General features: G+C 35.1%; 1 protein-coding gene across 4 annotated transcripts in view; it reads left to right on the plus strand.

The window, feature by feature from the left end:
- The window catches only part of IDE (insulin degrading enzyme), a 68,611-nt gene extending 51,129 nt beyond the window's left edge, over window positions 1–17,482 (plus strand). For all 4 annotated transcript variants that reach the window (XM_076338787.1, XM_076338784.1, XM_076338785.1 and 1 more), the window contains exons 18-25: window positions 931–1,022; window positions 3,356–3,467; window positions 4,518–4,685; window positions 7,495–7,767; window positions 9,886–9,947; window positions 11,525–11,597; window positions 13,560–13,627; window positions 14,815–17,482. In XM_076338787.1, coding sequence (XP_076194902.1) covers window positions 931–1,022; window positions 3,356–3,467; window positions 4,518–4,685; window positions 7,495–7,767; window positions 9,886–9,947; window positions 11,525–11,597; window positions 13,560–13,627; window positions 14,815–14,910 — 944 coding nt within the window. In that variant the 3' untranslated portion in view covers window positions 14,911–17,482. The remainder of the gene's footprint in view (window positions 1–930; window positions 1,023–3,355; window positions 3,468–4,517; window positions 4,686–7,494; window positions 7,768–9,885; window positions 9,948–11,524; window positions 11,598–13,559; window positions 13,628–14,814) is intronic.
- Window positions 17,483–17,935: the final 453 nt, after the last annotated feature.

Genomic DNA, 17,935 nt, shown 5'->3' on the forward strand with positions numbered 1-17,935 from the left:
GGTGGTCAGTTACCTATTTTAAGAGAGGGAAAGACTGATAGGCACGGTATAGGTTTATCTAATACAAATCACAAATCTGTTGGATATGTACGCATCCCCCACTGAATAACTGAGTGACCTCATAATTTTGATTGCATTTGTCTTTTCAAAACTTTTGTGAAATACACAAGTATTGTTAGTTTTTATTTTAGTTGAGAAAATGACAAAATGAGAAATTAATAGATTTGGTGATATAGTGTGGGTATTCTTGTAGTGTCAGGGAATTAAGAATGGAGATGTTGACTTTGGGATGACCACCCCATCCATTCAACCATCCTTCCTCTCTTATTCTGTTGATTATATATGTTAAACTGTACTTTGCATTATATATGAAAACTGCTTTGCAAAGACAGGCTAGCATAGAATGTGTGTGTATGTGTACTCTGGGATATATTGCAAAAATATTTTTCTTGTGTATTGTTTGTTACAAAGATACTATCAAAACACCATATTTGAGTTGAGGTTCTTTTTTTAGTCTAGATGGTAAATGCACAATGTGTTTCTTGAGTGTTATAAACTACATGCTGCTTGTTTAGTTAATAACTAAGGCTTTATCTTGGAACACCACCTGAATGATTGCAACTGCTGGAGAATGAATGTTTGTTCAGCATGATTGGAAAGAAGGCTTTTTCTTTTTTTTTTTTCTCTTCCCCCTCCTTTTTGGAATCTGGGTCAGACGGTATGTGAATTCTAAGCGAAACAAACTATATGATGAGTGCTGCTATTTAGACCTGGAAACTTTCCAATGTTGCATTTTTAAGGAGAGATTCACTTTTTCACGATGATGAGTTTCTCCTACTCTAAGAAATGCACCACATCTAATGATGAGTTAGGTACTTCTTAATGTAAAAATGCATGTAACTGATTTAACCGTCTAAATATCTATTCTAGATGTCACTCTTCCCCGCCTCAAGGCCTTTATAGCTCAACTGTTGTCACGGTTACACATTGAAGCTCTTCTCCATGGCAATATAACAAAACAGGTTAGTGTGATACTTCCTTTAATAACATAATTTTTATTTAAAAGCAGCATAAAAAATGGAAGACTAGTTTAGTCTTCTCAGATCTTAAAGCGGTTTTGCCAAATGTGATTTCATAATTTGACTCCGTACTTTTTTATCTTTACGGGAGTATCATAGTGTCGTTTTTTCTACTTTAGATTTATTAGGCTAAGTGCTGCCCTTGTATTGCTCTTGGAAATTTAATAAAAAGCAACTTATGATCTAAATATTTTAAAGTCTATGTTGCGTGTCATTACTGTGATGTGATCAAGCTGCATAAGGAATGATGTGCTGCGGATCCTGCTCTTCCATTTAAAAGTTTCAGGCTAACTAGCAAAGATTTAAGAATCCAAGATCCTTCCAAATGAAGTACTTTGCACAAAGCTAAAGAGGAATGGTGGGCCATAAAAAATAAGTGTCGGCTCTCAGTTGTGTCTTTTTGGGACTAAAAATCAGAAAACATTTGTTCTGTCTTCCATTAAAATAGTAGTGGTTTGTATTTGCATAGGAAATCTAACCAAATATTTGAATATATGTACCAATACAAAATGTAGCACCTTTCTTGTACACTTTTGCATTCTTTTTTTATAGGGCTGGTATAGCAGTATTTCTATGTTATACCAGCTTTGTGATACTTTACTGGCAGGAGATGTTATAGACACTGGTAGTGACTGCTGAATGTACGGCAGTCATTCATGGAGAAGAAAGTTAACTAGTACGGAGGGGGAAAATAAAAAGATGAAGGAGCCAATAGGACTGGATGCACAAAGTTTCCTTTTTCAAGGATGTCTCTAAAATATTTTTTTTATTATTTTATAGAGTATTTTTCATGTGGAGAAATGTAAAAAAGTCTCACTTTTTTCCTTCCTTATTTCTTACACATTTGTATATGAAAGTCAGTTCCTTCTGAAATATAACTGAATGACCAGATTTTTTAGATTTCCATGATGATGCAGTCATAGCAGAGAAATGCATTCTTTAGTTGGCATAATGGGTGGCTATTAAGAGTCTGACAGCTAGAGAACTGGGAAGGATGTACTATTACGCCCATAGCTGTGTAATATTTAGAAATGATCTGCAAACCTCCCTGAATAGATGTGGATAGGAAAACTTCTCTGTCCTTCAGTGCCCATGATGTGATCATCACTGACAAAGCTCAGAAATTTTAACCTGGCTCTAAGAATTTTTTCCAACTAAAATTAAATCAGAATTTATATACTTTTGTGGCACCTTTCAATACTGAAAAATATTTTAGTGAATCTGTACTTTTTGAAAAATTAGACCTATCTAGCTGCTTAAAATTCCCATTTCTTCTTGAATTAATTTCATTCTGAATCTTGTTTTTTTGACTGTTCCTTATATTTATTTGCTGCAAGTGGATGAATAGTAAACTAATCCTGTTCAGAACATCTGTCTGAACAGTCTTGTAAATATTTTGTTTTAATATGGTGACTTGATTGGAAGTATATATAGTATTTTTCTCTAACTTTTCAAACTGTGTTTTGTTAGACCTCAATCTTTTTGTCTTTGATATTGGGTGGGTGGTGTTGGGGGGGCATGTGTTTATTAAGTTTTCAGACCTTTTGCATGTTTTTGATAAGATCACTGGTGGTGTGAGTTTGTGGCAGTGCAGACTAAGAGATTTTGGCTTTCAGCCAAAACTACTTTGTAGCAAGTTACTGTAATTTCCAGTATGCAGGCTACAAGATCACATAACCCTTAACAGGTAAAGTTTTGAAGTTAAATCCTTGAATGAAACTGATGATTTTTAAAATTTTTTCACTACTTATGATTTATTATTATTTTTATCATCATCATCAAATAAAAGAAAGTATCTGGGCAATGAGTCCTAATACTACCAGCATGTCAGTGGAATGCATGTTTGAATTTAACCATTAATTTGTTTTCTTAAAATTCCATCTAATGAGGTGTCATTTGCTTTGCAAACATACATTGTAGGTATCTCGTTTTCAAACTTTGAAAGATGAGTACATCGAAGTGGTGAAGGGAAAGGAAAAAAAAAGCCCATTGAACTTTAATTTCAATAGTGTTGGGGAGGAGTAGAAGTAAACATGTAAACAAGATAAATGTAAAAAAAAACCCACAAAACCCTCACCCCCCAAACCCCCACTTTGTCTTATCTACTTAACTTCTACTGTATTTTTATTAAAATACAATATCCCTACTTTATATTCTTGATTTTTTTTTTTTTTCTTTTCTCTCATGTCGCCATCAATAATTGGAAAGTCTTATCCTGCTGTTAGGTACAGAATAACTAATGATTGTTAAAATTCCTCTTATGTTTTCTCTTCCAGGCTGCATTAGGAATTATGCAGATGGTTGAGGACACTCTTATTGAGCACGCTCATACAAAGCCACTCCTTCCCAGTCAGCTAGTGAGATACAGAGAAGTGCAACTTCCTGACAGTAAGTTAAATGATTTATTTGCAATTTTTTAATGCGCATTAAATTGAGATTCTCTGTTTGCTAATGGCATTTTAAAATGAATATTACTCTGTTGCTAGGAGTTTGTTTCAAAATCAGACTTACTTCAAATTATTTTAAACTTTAAATTTAAAAATATGATTAGGGTGTGGTTTTGTTAATAAAACTATACCCTAATATATAATCTTTCTGGTATACTTGAAAATGAATTTGATTTCACTTTTAATCTGTGTATGTAAATTGGACTTCTTGGGGGTTGGAACTAGATGATCTTTAAGGTCCCTTCCAACCCAAACCATTCTATGATTCAATCCTAATTCACTCAGTACGATTTATAGAAATAAGAGCCCTGTACCACTCCCTGCTACACATAGTATACACATTTGAATAAGGACCATTCTTTGAGCACTTTTGAGTATTAACTGACCATTCAGTGAAGGATTGTCCTAAACGACTCTTGCTTTTTGAGACAAATAGAATCTTGGTCTTGTAGTGTTTGTATAGGATTTACTTCTATTGTGCAAAAAAATTTTATATGTAAGAAAGGAGGTTCAAGGAATTGCTGGGAGTTATACAGGAATGATGAAATACGTAGCTATACAGCCAAAGCCAATTACCCATAGCTGATCATCAGCCTGTGGAAACTGCCATATACCAAAGAAGGTATTGGTATTAAATGCTGAATTATTTTTGATGTTCCTAAATGTTTCTGACAAACTCTCTTTAGAAACTATTTACACAGTAGAGGCAATGCAGAATTCCACTCCAGTTCCGAAATTATTCGCTTGAGGAGAAGCAGCCGGTTTCAATTTACTTGCTGATACGCTCAAGCTATGACATTTCAATGGGTTGAAATAATCTTTTCTTTACTTGTTTCATGAAAAGTATGCTGTTAGTGGAAATTCTGCTTTAACAGTCCTAAATCATTCATTATAATTCCATTCCACGAGTGATAGACCATTATCTTTTTAATTGTGGACAATAGGAACGTACATTTTTTATGAACTTAAATGTTTTAACTTTGTCTTGTAGGAGGTTGGTTTGTATATCAACAGAGAAATGAAGTTCATAACAATTGTGGCATTGAAATATATTACCAGACAGACATGCAGAGCACTTCTGAGAATATGTTTTTGGAGCTCTTTTGTCAAATTATCTCGGAACCGTGCTTCAATACTCTGCGCACCAAGGAACAATTAGGTAAGTTTTCCCATAGTGATTATGTGTCTGTATACACACATGCACGCATACTCAGCGAACTTACATGAGACATGATGAGGTGTTCTTTCCCTGCTTAGTGAATGCCATTTAAAGGGCACTTGGTAAATGTAAATCATTTTAACTGCTGATGACTCAAAGGAATGTTACTGCGCACATACTCTAAATTGAGAAGAAGTAAGCATAATTTTTAAGATAAGACTGAAATAATCTGAAACCAACTCTGGCTTAGAAAAAAGTTTGATCACTGTACAGAAAATCTCATATCTCAAGTTTTTACCAAAAGGAGATGAGATCAGTTTCCTAAATTTTAGATCTTCTTAAAGAATCAGTAGTAGTTGGTCTTTTCTGCTTATGATCCTACCTCCAGGTGCACTTAATGATTCACAAGCCCTGGTTTAGGAATACTGCTGTGTGGGTCATGGTAAGCTGCCATGCTAAATACATTTCAGGCTTTTTAAGAATACAGCTGTTCACCAATAAGTACAAATAATTGTTACCTGAACCAGTAAGACTGAGAACTAGTAAGGTTATTCCAAACAGGATAACGAGGAGAGACAGAGACTTTGCGTGATAGTTTGCATGACTGAAATACTGATGAGGAAGAGTACAGTTTTTCCAAAGGTGAGAGGCAGGGGAATGTCTCGGTATGATGACTATGAACTACCAGGGAGGTCAGGCAAGATTAGACTTTTTTTGAGCAACTAGCAGAATCAGCCGTACCATATTGGTCATAGGGATTTTAACTATCTAGGTATCTGTTCAAAATAGGGCAGGACCCAGGTTATTTAGCAGGTTTTTTGAATCTGCTGGTGGCAGGTTTTGTATAAGTTGGCGGTAACAGCTAAAGAGGAGGGGGGGAACCAGTGAGGAAGAACTGTGTGAGTGTCTCCAGCACCGTGTAGCTGCCAAATGATAGAGTTCACAAGACTTAGGAGGGAAGACAGTAGAAATACTAGCAAAATTCAATAAACTTCATGGAATTGTTAATAAGATCTCTGAGAAAGCTAAGGGAGAAAGAAGTTCAGCAGTTAGCAGTTTGCTAAACAGTAGAAGTAGTAACAAGAACTCGTTCAATAAATACTTCAGCAGTACAAGAAAGAGGAAGAGAGAAGTTGTCAGTGGTGGGGGAAAAAAAAAGTCAAAATGCTTTAGGATGGCTTTGTTAGTTTTCACTTAAAATGTCAACTGTGACCAGATGACTTCCAAAATAAATACTAGTGATGAAAGTCCAAGGCCTACCTTTGAACAGGAAAATAACAGATTAAAGGTTGTTCAGGTAAATTAGAAGCTTTTAAAGAGTTCAGGCATGATGAACTCTACATTACGTTAAAAAAACCCAAAATTACGAGATCCTGGAATTAGAAATCTTATAACTGAGAATTTGTGGATGATAGATGAGGTACTGGAAAAACAAACACGGGTAAATGCTGTATGTTTACTTAAAAAAGGAAAGAGAAGAGCAGGGAATTTACAGATCAGTCAGCTTAATTCTAGTTCCTGGAAAATACAGAATAAGTTATCAAACCAGTTCTAAACTCATAGAAGATAACTGAGAGACTATTACTGGACAAACTCAGGTCAGACTAACCTAACTTTATAGAAACAGAGTCTGGCTGTATGGATGGAAGTGGTGATGTTGTATGTCTCCTCTTGATAGTATAAAAGACATGTAACATTCTCAAACAAGCTAGAGAGAGCGCCTGGGTGGAAGTGCTACACGTTTGGATGCAAGACTGTTTGAAAAGTCACGACTGGAGAGCAGATAAGAATAGTTCATTAGAAAAATGGTGTTCTACAGAGCTCTATTGTGATCCAATGCTATTTAGTATTTTCATCAAAAATCTGGATGATAGAAGAGTGAAGGTACTTACTAAATCTTCAGATAATACTAAGCTGGGAGAGGCTGCAAGCGTGTGGGAAGATAGAATTAGAATTCAAAATTAGTTTTGACATTTTTGGAAACATGAATGAAGATAAGATGCAATTTGGTAGGAACGGTTTGGCAGGAATAATCAATGGAACAAATACAAGCTAGGAAGCAACTGGCTAGGTAGCAGTCATGTAGAAAACAATCTATAGGTTACAATGGATCAGAAGTAGAACATAAGTCAACAGTGTCATGCTGCTGTGTAAAACGCTGGGATATAGAAATGGGAGCTTCCAAGATGCACACACAATAATACTCCTATATTGTTCAGGTGAAATACTGTATCCAGTTTTGATATGAGCATCAAGGAACAATTAGAGAGCTATAAAACAACATTTAAAAGACTGAAATGTGACAGATTTGTTATTAAAAGAGGGGAAGAAGACTGAAAAAAGGCTTGGGTGTTCAGATAAGCAAAAGCTGCAACAAAAAGGAAGGGAATAATATTTTCTGTGTATATAATTGATGAGAAATAGTGGTCTTACATTGCAGCAAAGAGAGTTCAGATTAGACGTTATGAAAAAATAATAAGTTCCTAATACTGAGTCTAATGAAGCACTAGAGTACAGCTTAATTTCTGGTTACCTAATCCTGATGACACAATTCCTTTTGTTCTGTCTTGGTCTGCCTCATCTCCTCCTTGCACCTCCCCTGAACTGATATTTACCTCAGTGAAATAAAGATGTTTCAAAAAAAAAAAAAAAATACAGTGGCGTATTTTGAAAACCTGCATTATTTCATTTATAATAGAGAATTAAACTTAGCGTAAAATTGCATTCCTGTCAAACATGCCACGTTTGGCAAACTTAACGCTGGAAGAAGGGATTTCTTTTAATTTGTGACTATTCTTGTTTTGCCAAGGTTACATTGTGTTCAGTGGTCCACGTCGGGCAAATGGGATACAAGGACTGCGATTTATTATCCAATCTGAAAAGCCACCGCACTATTTAGAAAGCAGAGTTGAAGCATTCTTAAAAACTATGGAGAAATGCATAGAAGACATGACAGAAGAGGCCTTCCAAAAACACATCCAAGCTTTAGCAATTCGTCGTCTGGACAAACCGAAGAAGCTGTCTGCAGAATGTGCTAAATACTGGGGGGAAATCATTTCCCAGCAGTATAACTTTGACAGAGGTAAGACAAATTATAATTCCTCATTCGTGGAGCCTGTGCTCTCACTGCTGTGGGAGCCATTAGTAATAGAGGATAAACGTGTTCCCTGATGTTCACCATATGATGGGGGTTGGCGAGTGCTTCATTGACCTTCCGTTCTTAAGGCTCAGTGAGATGTAGAGTAGGTCAAGGATTGGAAGTGGTTTGAATGCAAATGTTGGTGTCACATAAGCTCAAATTTCTTTCTGTGATGTTCAGACGTCTGTATTACATATGTGCCTAATACTTGACTGAGATGCATTCAAATACACTTTGACATTCCTGACAGTGCGTACATTCATATGAACCCTATTCCTCTTCCCATTGTGCAGTTCTTTTGAGGGAGCGTTGGCAGAGGCAACAGCAGGTATCTTAACTAACGTGTGACCTGTCTCAGTTTAGAGTAGGCTTGAAGAAACAACATTAATTTTTTTGGTTTCCATCCATGATGCTTTGAAGATTATAAGCTTGTAGAAGACCAATTGAGATCCAACTTCCAGTGTTATTACTGAAAATGGACTGACAGTTATTTACATTGTGATCCTACATAGTATTTAGGTTGTATTTTTTCCTTTTTCATCATTGTTTGAAGATTTTTAATCCAAAGTACTGAGGTATATTAGTAATATAGTTTCTAACATTAAAAAAAAAAAAATCAGTTTTAGGTACAGATCAGCTTTTCCTCACATTTTCATGTCTCAACTCTTATTCACAGCTATAATTTTCCATCTTCCATGCATAATATGCTTCCTACATAAAACTCACTCTGTATCCTGTGACTTCTCTTCTGCTTTACATGCACAGTATTGGCCTTCCACAATTGCAACTACAGTCTTTTTGGTCAACAATGACTAATTGAACTGTTTTAATAATGAAGAATTTTGAATTGTCATCTAGCTTGGTCTTGAGAGAATGAGAGCTACTGACAAGGTTTCATGCCTGAGTATGAGGAGTGGTGTGGAAACTTATCCCCAAAGTACTTTTGTGTGTGTGTGTGTCTGATGAAACAGTTTCATTTTTCTCTGCCTTAAGTGTTTCTGTTTTTACCATACTTGGATCTATATTATCTCTCTGGAATTTCTTACTGCTAGCTATAGCCATATTTCTCATATCTAAATCCCACTCAAGTTATTATTCCCCTTGACTTTCATATCCTTAATTCCCCTCTACCCGCTAGTAATTTTATTTCATTAATGATTCTAATATGACTAAAATTGTCAAAATCAGAAATTCATATTCCAGCCTTAAGAAGTGAAAGGGTTTTTTTCTTCAGGTTTTTACATTTTTATTATTACTACTTTTACTCTTAATTTAAAAATTTTCTCCCAAATGTCATCTAATTTTCCAAACTGTATTTTGTCGATTTTTTTTTATTTTTTTAATTTTTTTTATTTCCTCTGTGTAGAACTTCATATTAATTACTTACAGCCTGCCTCACAGATTTGTTAGCTGCATATTTGTTCTCTTGCACGCATTTCTTTCTTGGATCTTCCTGCTAACCCTAAGAAAAGCAAGCATGCCTACAACAAAAAACATTCCTGCTTATGCAGCAATGATATTACATTATTAGTTCATTACAATTTAATTTATATGAAGTGATGTAGCTGCTGAGACGCATTGTCCCCAGATATCTTAAAGGTGATTATTCCTTAACAGGTATGATGTAGGCACCATTCCTTACATTTATTTCAAAGTACATCCTGCCAAAGTACACCCTACCATCCTGTTTCCTAACTGTGCATAAAAGCCATCTATAATCAGTCTGCATTAGAAGCACGTAACATTGATTTGAAGATAATATACAGAAGTAGGCATATCTCTTCTGGCTACTGAGTAACACACGCTGCAATCAGTATTCTTCAAACATGCATTTTTTAGTAAGTCCAATCAAATGGACTTACTGAAGTATAATTTTCTGCCAAGCTTCCAATGACACTTTCAGTGATGCAAGTATTAGCTTGAAAGTTAAGAATGAAAAGCATATAATTTGCAGTCAATTATAGCATCTGAATGTGAAAGAAAAATACTTTGAATAAGTAGTGTGCTAATAACGAGCTATGATTTGCAGACTTGTTCTAATTTTTTACTATTGTTGTGCAGATAACATTGAAGTGGCTTATCTAAAGACCCTGACCAAGGATGATATTATACAGTTCTACAAGGTAAGTTAGTCATGTAGTTAAAATGTTACTTGGAAAGAGATGTAGATATAACTGGATATTATTTGTGTGAACTATGACAGCATATACTTATGCCTGTTTTAGCTAGATGATATGATTGATGCAGATACCTTAATAATAATATAGTTTCCTGAATTGTACTTAGTTTAATGGCAACTAGCATACTGTAAAAATTGAGGAGGATTGGGTTTTGTTGTGGGTTTGTTTTGTTTTGTTTTGTTTTTCCCTTACCAGCTCTTATTCTCCTCTTGTCTCATTTATCCTTTCTTTCTGAATAAAAAATGTGCTGCTCTGACTCTATGACCAAGCTTGGCCAAAATTGCAAATTTGTTCTTTATTTTTTTTCTTCAACCAGTAAATGATTCAGCTTATTTTGTGTGCATGAATTGTGAATGAAACAGATATTTTTAAAGCTTTGTTCACTGTAAATCAACGCTTTTTTTTTTTCTTCCTCTCATAGTTAGGCAGAACAAAGGAAGAGCATAATGATGCAGTAATTGTACATTGCAACTCAGCATGAAGTTGCTAGATAGATATCTAATATAAGCAATTGAAATACTAGGGGGGGTCCCCCAAAAAACATAAATTGGGCCTCATTCTTTCTGTTTGTAACAAATTTCATAGGCAATGATAATTCACCATATTGCAAAGTGTATGTATTGTTTCATTGCTTACGGAGCAGCTAATAGCTCAGGGAGTACTTTGAAAAATAATGTAGATGTATGTCTTTGGAACTTATTATTGGATGGAAAAATATCTGCCCATGAAGAAGCATGGGTATGTGTGTATCTATATGTTCTTTTTTTCCCTCTTGGGGGCTGGGGGGCTAATGTCTTTCAAAATGGTTTCTCTTTTGTACTGTCTTATCCTTTTCACTGTCCAAGGTCATTTTTACATTACTGTCTATTTTTATGAGATTTAGTCTTAAAGCTTAAAACTGGTTATTATTTACATGGCACAGTGAATGCTAACATCTTTGTTTTGGTGTTTGGGTTTTTTTTGTTAATGGATGAAGATATGCGGCAAATACAAACTTAGTAAATGTAATTTCAGCAGCTGTTGTTTAATAAATGATAACTTGAACAAGTATCCACATTCTGTTTTTGTAGGAATCTATACTGTTTTGCTTACACTAATGCTCAATACATGATTATGCGATATTCCAGAGCAGAAATAACGGGCTCTATTGGTGAGCTAGTCCAGCTGAGTTTAATAATTGTGTTCAGGGTGATGTGCTTCCAGAAGGCTGCTAGGGATTGAAAATTCTGCAGAGATTTTAGGTTGCATTCCTGATGCTATGATAGTTAATGGCTGAATTCGTATTACTTCCAGTTTTTCTGAGTCCCAAACAGTACACGAATTTCTTAACTTGATTGTAAAATGATTCAAAGTACTGTAGGGATGACCTTTAATAATATTTGAAGGGACATCCCAAAATTCATCCCTGATTTTAAAGCTTAAATTAAAATTTAAACGCTCTCATTCTTCTACTGTTTTATAAATATAATGTTTTGAGTGATACTTCCCACACCTGAAGGACTTGATGTTTTTTACTGTAGGTGCTGTTGGCAATAGATGCTCCCAGAAGACACAAGGTATCAGTACACGTCCTTGCAAGGGAAATGGATTCCTGTAAGTATTGTGCTGAAGATAGTATTTAATCAATTCCTGTTCAAGCAAGTCAAAGTTAAAGACAGCCATGTTATGAGATACAAATGCACTATAAGAAAAACTCAGCTCTGGTGATTATATACCTTTCAGAGGAAAAAGTATTTCTTTTTATAGGTTTTCTTCACACGGGTGCTTCAAATTTTCTGACTGATGTTTGTGGCCAAGTTCTTCAGCCATTCTGAAGTATATTGATATTAAAACAATGTATCTTAAAATAGCACTTCTTTTTTTCAAAAGGATATTTTAAAACAAACGTAAAACTCTGTAATAGTCCTACAGGGAAGAACAAAATTAGAATTTGCAGTTACCAATACAATGAGGATTTTGGGGGTTTTTTTTTGCTGACAAGCACTGAATGTCTGCAATTTCATCCAAGCACTCTCAAAGGAAAGAAAAAACAAACAAACAAACAAACCCCCCAAAAACAAAACAAAAAAAAAAACCCAACAAAAAAACAACCCTTTGGGAATGTCAAACATTATATATAAACTTGAGAAAGTCAAAGTTAGTTTAGGTTTTATTTTCAAATAATCTAGATTAGCTGTGCATTGTAAATTGTGTTGTTCCATTTTAGAATTCAAGAAGGAAAAGGCTAAAAGTGTTTCTGGCTAATATAATTAAACTGAGAGGAAAAACTTCTATGTTGTTTTGTGTGGATTTTTCACCAATTTATACTGGACTTAAATTCCAACATGTAACTAGTTGCAAAATTAAGAACATTAAAGGCTTTTCTGCAGAACAGAAAGAAGCGGATAGCTGTGTGCCTGTCATGAAACTCCTTCCAGTCTCAGAATGATTGATTTTTATGGTACCGTGGAAATTGTAACTCTGCAGCTGAGTAAGGAAGACTTGCTTCAGAGCATCTTTCCACATTTCATGACTAATCATTGCTAAATAGAAATAGCTCTAATACTTTTCCTATCTAGAGAAAACTCTTTAAAATGTAGTAACTACATTGCCAGAATGGTTTATTATTTGTTTGGAATGGTATCTTCCCAAGACAAGGGTGAGCATGGGAGACAACCTAACAAGTGGTTACTCTTACAGAGATTACAGCAAGGTATTCTCTCCACATACTCCCCAGTCCTAAACCATTTAATCTGGCATGTGGCCTCTCTCCTGCCATGAAAGAGAAATTGGGACTTGAATGCATTTCCTGTGAGTCCAAATGAGCATTCTTCCAAGTGCAGGTAACACAAAGGAGGAAGGCTAGAAAGCTTCCCATAGAGAACCCTTCCTCCTGGAGGCAGACACACCGTTTTCTCTGAGAGTGGAAAAGAATCAGAGGCAGTAGAGTAGAGATCTGGGATTTTAGGAGGGGGAAGCACTTGAACTCCCAGGGTGAAGGTTAGGGTTGAAATTTGAGTATGGAGGTAGAAGGGAGGTTTAAGGAATTTAAGACTAGAAGTTCTTATGGACAAGTGGATTGGATGCAGGAAGAAGTTTTGGGGCGACTGGAGTAGAGCATGCATGAGGACAGGCAGGGAAGACTTGGGGTTGCTATCCAGAGTTTTGGTACATGGAGTAACCCCCACACCTCCATAGGCATCTCCTCACTAAAAGGATATACCACTGGCATTTACTACTGTTCTCCTAATTTGTGCTGGGAAACAGTTTTAAGTATTCATTGATCAGTAGATTAGCAATTTTTATTTCTACGTTCTCTTTATGTGTAAGTAAAATGAGTAAAAGCCACTGCCTCAGCACATGTTCTCAAGTCAAATCATGGATTAAGCCCTTTGTATTTCTAAAGACAGCCATGGAGTATAAAAGCAAAATGTTCAGAAAATCTTATTTAGAGATACTTTAAAATTAATAACCTGTGCTTTATATAGATACCTGTCTTACAAGAGAAAAGAGTTTATTATGTAAAAGGTACTGATTAAATTACAGTCCTGAATTAATTTTGATGATGTTAAATAGGCCCTGTTGTTGGAGAATTTCCATGCCAAAATGATGTGAACCTGGCACCAGCACCACCACTACCACAGGTAAAAAGAAACAACACACAAAAAATCCCAGGCTGTATTCTTAATATGGAAGTTTGGTATCATTAAATATAAGTTTATAGGGAGAAACAAACTTCTTGAAATTCATGCTGTTGCAGGGCTGTTGTTTCAGCTCTTTTCCACATGTATTGTCATCCTCAATAACAACAGGGATTTTTCCTGATTTCCTTTTTTTTTTGTCTTTTTTTTTGTTACCTTTGTTCCTTCTATTCCATTGAAATGAAAGCGAATAGTACTAGTTAACTCTACTGAGTATCTACACTATGGAGTAAAATACAGACTATTATTGTCTGAAAATACTGATTGTATATGATCGGATGTATCAAGTGTCAAGAAAGATGCATATGCATCAACAAATTTATCTTCGTTTCAAAAAAACCCCACCCAAACTCAACCCCAAACCAATAACAACAAAACCAACTACCTGGTCATTATCTTACAGCCTAAAATAGTAATGCACATTCCTGTCAATGTGTAACCTGTGGAGGAAGCAATTTGACAAATTCTATTCATACAAGTATTACAGATTTCACTGTGTGGTTAGATCTGAGAGCACTGGGCCCTTACTGGACTTTAAATGAATTTTCTTGAAGAAGGATGGTAATGTTTGTCCCAATAGATCATTAACTTTTCACAATGCAGTAGTAGATCTGTGTTCTTACTCAGTCCTTATAGGTGAAATAATCGCCATGGGTGGAAATATCTGTATGAATTACATGTGGATATATTAGCCATTAAGACTGAAATATTAAAAAGTTACTTTGTTACTGCAACTAAAAATAATAGCTCACTGAATTGCTATTGTTTTTATGATCTTACCTCTGATATTCAAAGGATAGGTGGGATGTTCTGAAGTAGAATTTGTAAATGAAAAGACAAGCTCTGCATTTCCTAAAGTTCCTGCCATTATTAGTAATGCAATTACTGCATTATAGCTATTGTTTTAAATTATCTAGCGTAAATATGAAACCATTTATTTCATAAGAAATAACACTATATTTGGGGGGATCCTGTAATAATGAAATGTGAATCACTAATATTGTAGAAAAGAGCAAGAAAGATGTGTTTATATGTAGCTGTAGCAAAAGTTACAATTAAAAGCGAGGAATTTCTCACTTTTCTGATTAAAGATATTGAGCAGACTTTTTCTTGCGTACGCTTCTTTGCAGCCAAGTGTGATTGAAAATATGACAGAATTCAAGCGCAGTCTGCCACTCTTTCCACTGGTGAAACCACATATCAATTTCATGGCTGCAAAACTGTGAAGAACCCCAATGGATGAAGAAATGCAAATGATCAGTACTGACATGGTTTCAGGGGACTTCATGATGAACAAAATTATTAAAGATCACTAGGATAAATGGTTCTGTCCGTTATGAAAGTCCCAAGTTCCTTCTTGGTTCATTTGACATTAGCTGTGTGTTAGGGATAGAGAGTATATAAAAATCAGTTGTGGTCATGTGTCATTTATATTACAGACAACCTGTTGAAAACCAAAATCAACTGAAACAACGATAATAAAAAACTTGTAGATGCAGTATATTTTTAAAATAGTATATCCCTTCAAATTTTCATTTTGATAAAATAACCCTCCAGGGAAAACAAAATTGCTTGAAATTTCCTTGTTACTCCTGAAAAACACCGTTTAGTATCCCAATAATTATTTTATTGGGAGCTGGAGGGGGTGAGAAGAGTAGGTCCTTTTTGGGATGGGGTCAACAATTTTTCTTAAAAATAGAGACTTTCACATTTTTTTGAAGTGACGTGTTGAATGATACTTTTTTAATTGATCCTTAATGCAAGCAACACATTTTCTATTTAAGTTTTATGAAGACCAGTGGAGGGAAAAAAAGGAAATTTGACAACACAGTAGTAAGTGAGAGAATTGTCTTAATGAGAATAATTGAAGATACAGGCATGATTTTAATCTTTCTATACAAATTTGGGGACATTTTATATTGGAACTAGTAAAATGCTGGAAACACTTTAATAGTGCATCTTATTTTTGTTATCAAAAGTGTTGTCCCGGTCTCTTGATACTGTCAACGTCCTGTTCAGTTTTTCAATGTTACTGTGAATTGTTTCCAATTGGTATATAAAATACTTTATTTGGTGTCACTTTTTGTTTTCAGTTGCGCATGTACTGATGGAGAACTCGGTCTGTTTTGCCTCATTTGTTATGTTAGGTCTCAGTCCAGCAAAGTACTTACTAGTGCAAATAACTTCAAGCACGCGTTAGTTCTTGACTCAAGAACAGGTGAATGTCAGCTATGGGCCCTGTAATGAATCAGATACATCATTGTTCTGACACATCTGTGTGGGTCCTTGTCCTTCAGGAAGGCACTTGGGACAGTGCGGTACTGCTAATAGCACAGGGTGTGGTTCAGGTTACATCACAAAATGTTTGTTCCTACTTCTTTCAAGAAGGCTGCGCAAAACCCAGAAGGCTCAAGAATTACGCTGAAATACTATATATATATATATATATATATATATATATTCCGTAATTTAGTAAAATGGAATATGTGGTGTCTAATCTTCACCGAGCGTACTGACTTCTGCAGAGTGGTCTTGTGCTTGGGACAGCCCCCAAATAGAAAAAAGGTAAGGGAGCATCTTACTGAGTTCTCCTATCTGTTTAATGCATAAAATTGATGGTAATTATTCAGACAGGATAGAGTATGCAAAGCACTGAAGATATAAAAATCTGCTCATGAGGGGTGTTACTGAGAGATTGTTTCTTATTAAAAGAACCTGAAACTGAGGCCCTGATGTGACATGCATGTTGTCATACGTCAGAATCCTGGTATATTCGATAGAGCTGTTCTCATCATGGAATCAATGTTCTTTCTTACACTGCCTCTGAAGCCAAATTAAATGACTGCTTGACAGGGTAAGGGCCTTAAGTTGTGTTTATCTGAGAGTCTCTTCTAATTGAATAAATACAGTGTATTTAGAAGTTGTTTTAAAGGTTAATAGTACATGTTTCAACATCTTTTTAATAAATTTGATGATAGTTTGTGATGTAACCTGTTGCTAAGGAAGGCTACTAGCACATTTTTGTAGCCTGAGGAGAAAAAAAAATTAAACATTGTATAAGCAAAAACAGTAAAGGTGTCTCTCTTCACCATGTTTTTCATGGATCCTTCACGTAAAATCTTGCATTTCGCTTTTGTTTATAGTTTTTCTTTAGTAAAAGTATTTGTATTATATATAGTAAAAGTTCTGACAACGTATTATAAAAATATATTTTTTTGGAATTTAGTATTTAAACATACCACTCTTACGGTGAATAAAATGAAATGGCTTCTATCGTGTGTAAAAATAAATAGATATATATATATTCATGGAAGTACTATCAACTCTAATTTTAACAAATTATATGAATAAATTAGAATGGCAGTGTATTTAACACAAGCTCACAAATCATGTTTTCCAGAGGAAAAAATGTAGAATTTCAAAGTTCTGTGACTGGATGTGGAAACCCATGTAGTTTTCCAGCAACTCTCAATTGCTTTTAAGTGTTCTCCAGCATTTTACAGTTTCTGAGTTTGATATAGCAGTAAATTTTGATAAACTCAGGCATACTAATGGGTTCATTTTAATGGATCCAAAGCTGCAGTGTCTACAAGCAATAAAAAACTACCTAGAATACACTGTAATTCAATTTTAGTGCTTGTTAATTAGTTTATGTAAGAAACCATAAGTTATTATTACATAACTGTAATTTTTGCAAGTGCTATTTTAAGCAGTTGATGTGGAATTGGGTGCATGTGACACAGCCAGTATGACAGAGTGCTAGAGTTATTCTGTTTACAATAAACAATCTGAATTTAATGTTTGGAGTTCTTAATTTGTTTCATTTTAATTTTTTGCATACTGGTAATGTTACATCTATCAGTCTGTGCATGTTTTTTATTATACGTTAACTGTGATGTTCTGCTATCCAGTTGCTGGGACTAGGTAGGCTGAGTAGCATTGCTGGAGAAGTGTTCCCAGTCACTTCTAGGGAAGTTTCAGAGGACTTCCCCGTGTGGCATCCCACACCTTTTAGGTAGATCCACCTCTGTTGCTCTCCAAGCGTATGAAAACTTAATAATATAAAGGTAGAAATATTTGCATAAGACAGGATTTTAACTATCAAATCTGAAATGGTAAATTCAGAGCATCGCTGCAGCCAGACTGAATCGTGCCTAGTGCAGCTTTACAGTGTTGCTTTTGAGAAATTACTTTCCCTGGTCATTTTCTTTGTTTTATGCACACCAAAAGATTACGTTTAGAAAGGTTAGG

The sequence above is a fragment of the Aptenodytes patagonicus genome, chromosome 5, assembly GCF_965638725.1.
Source record: "Aptenodytes patagonicus chromosome 5, bAptPat1.pri.cur, whole genome shotgun sequence".
Classification (NCBI taxonomy): Eukaryota; Metazoa; Chordata; class Aves; order Sphenisciformes; family Spheniscidae; genus Aptenodytes; species Aptenodytes patagonicus.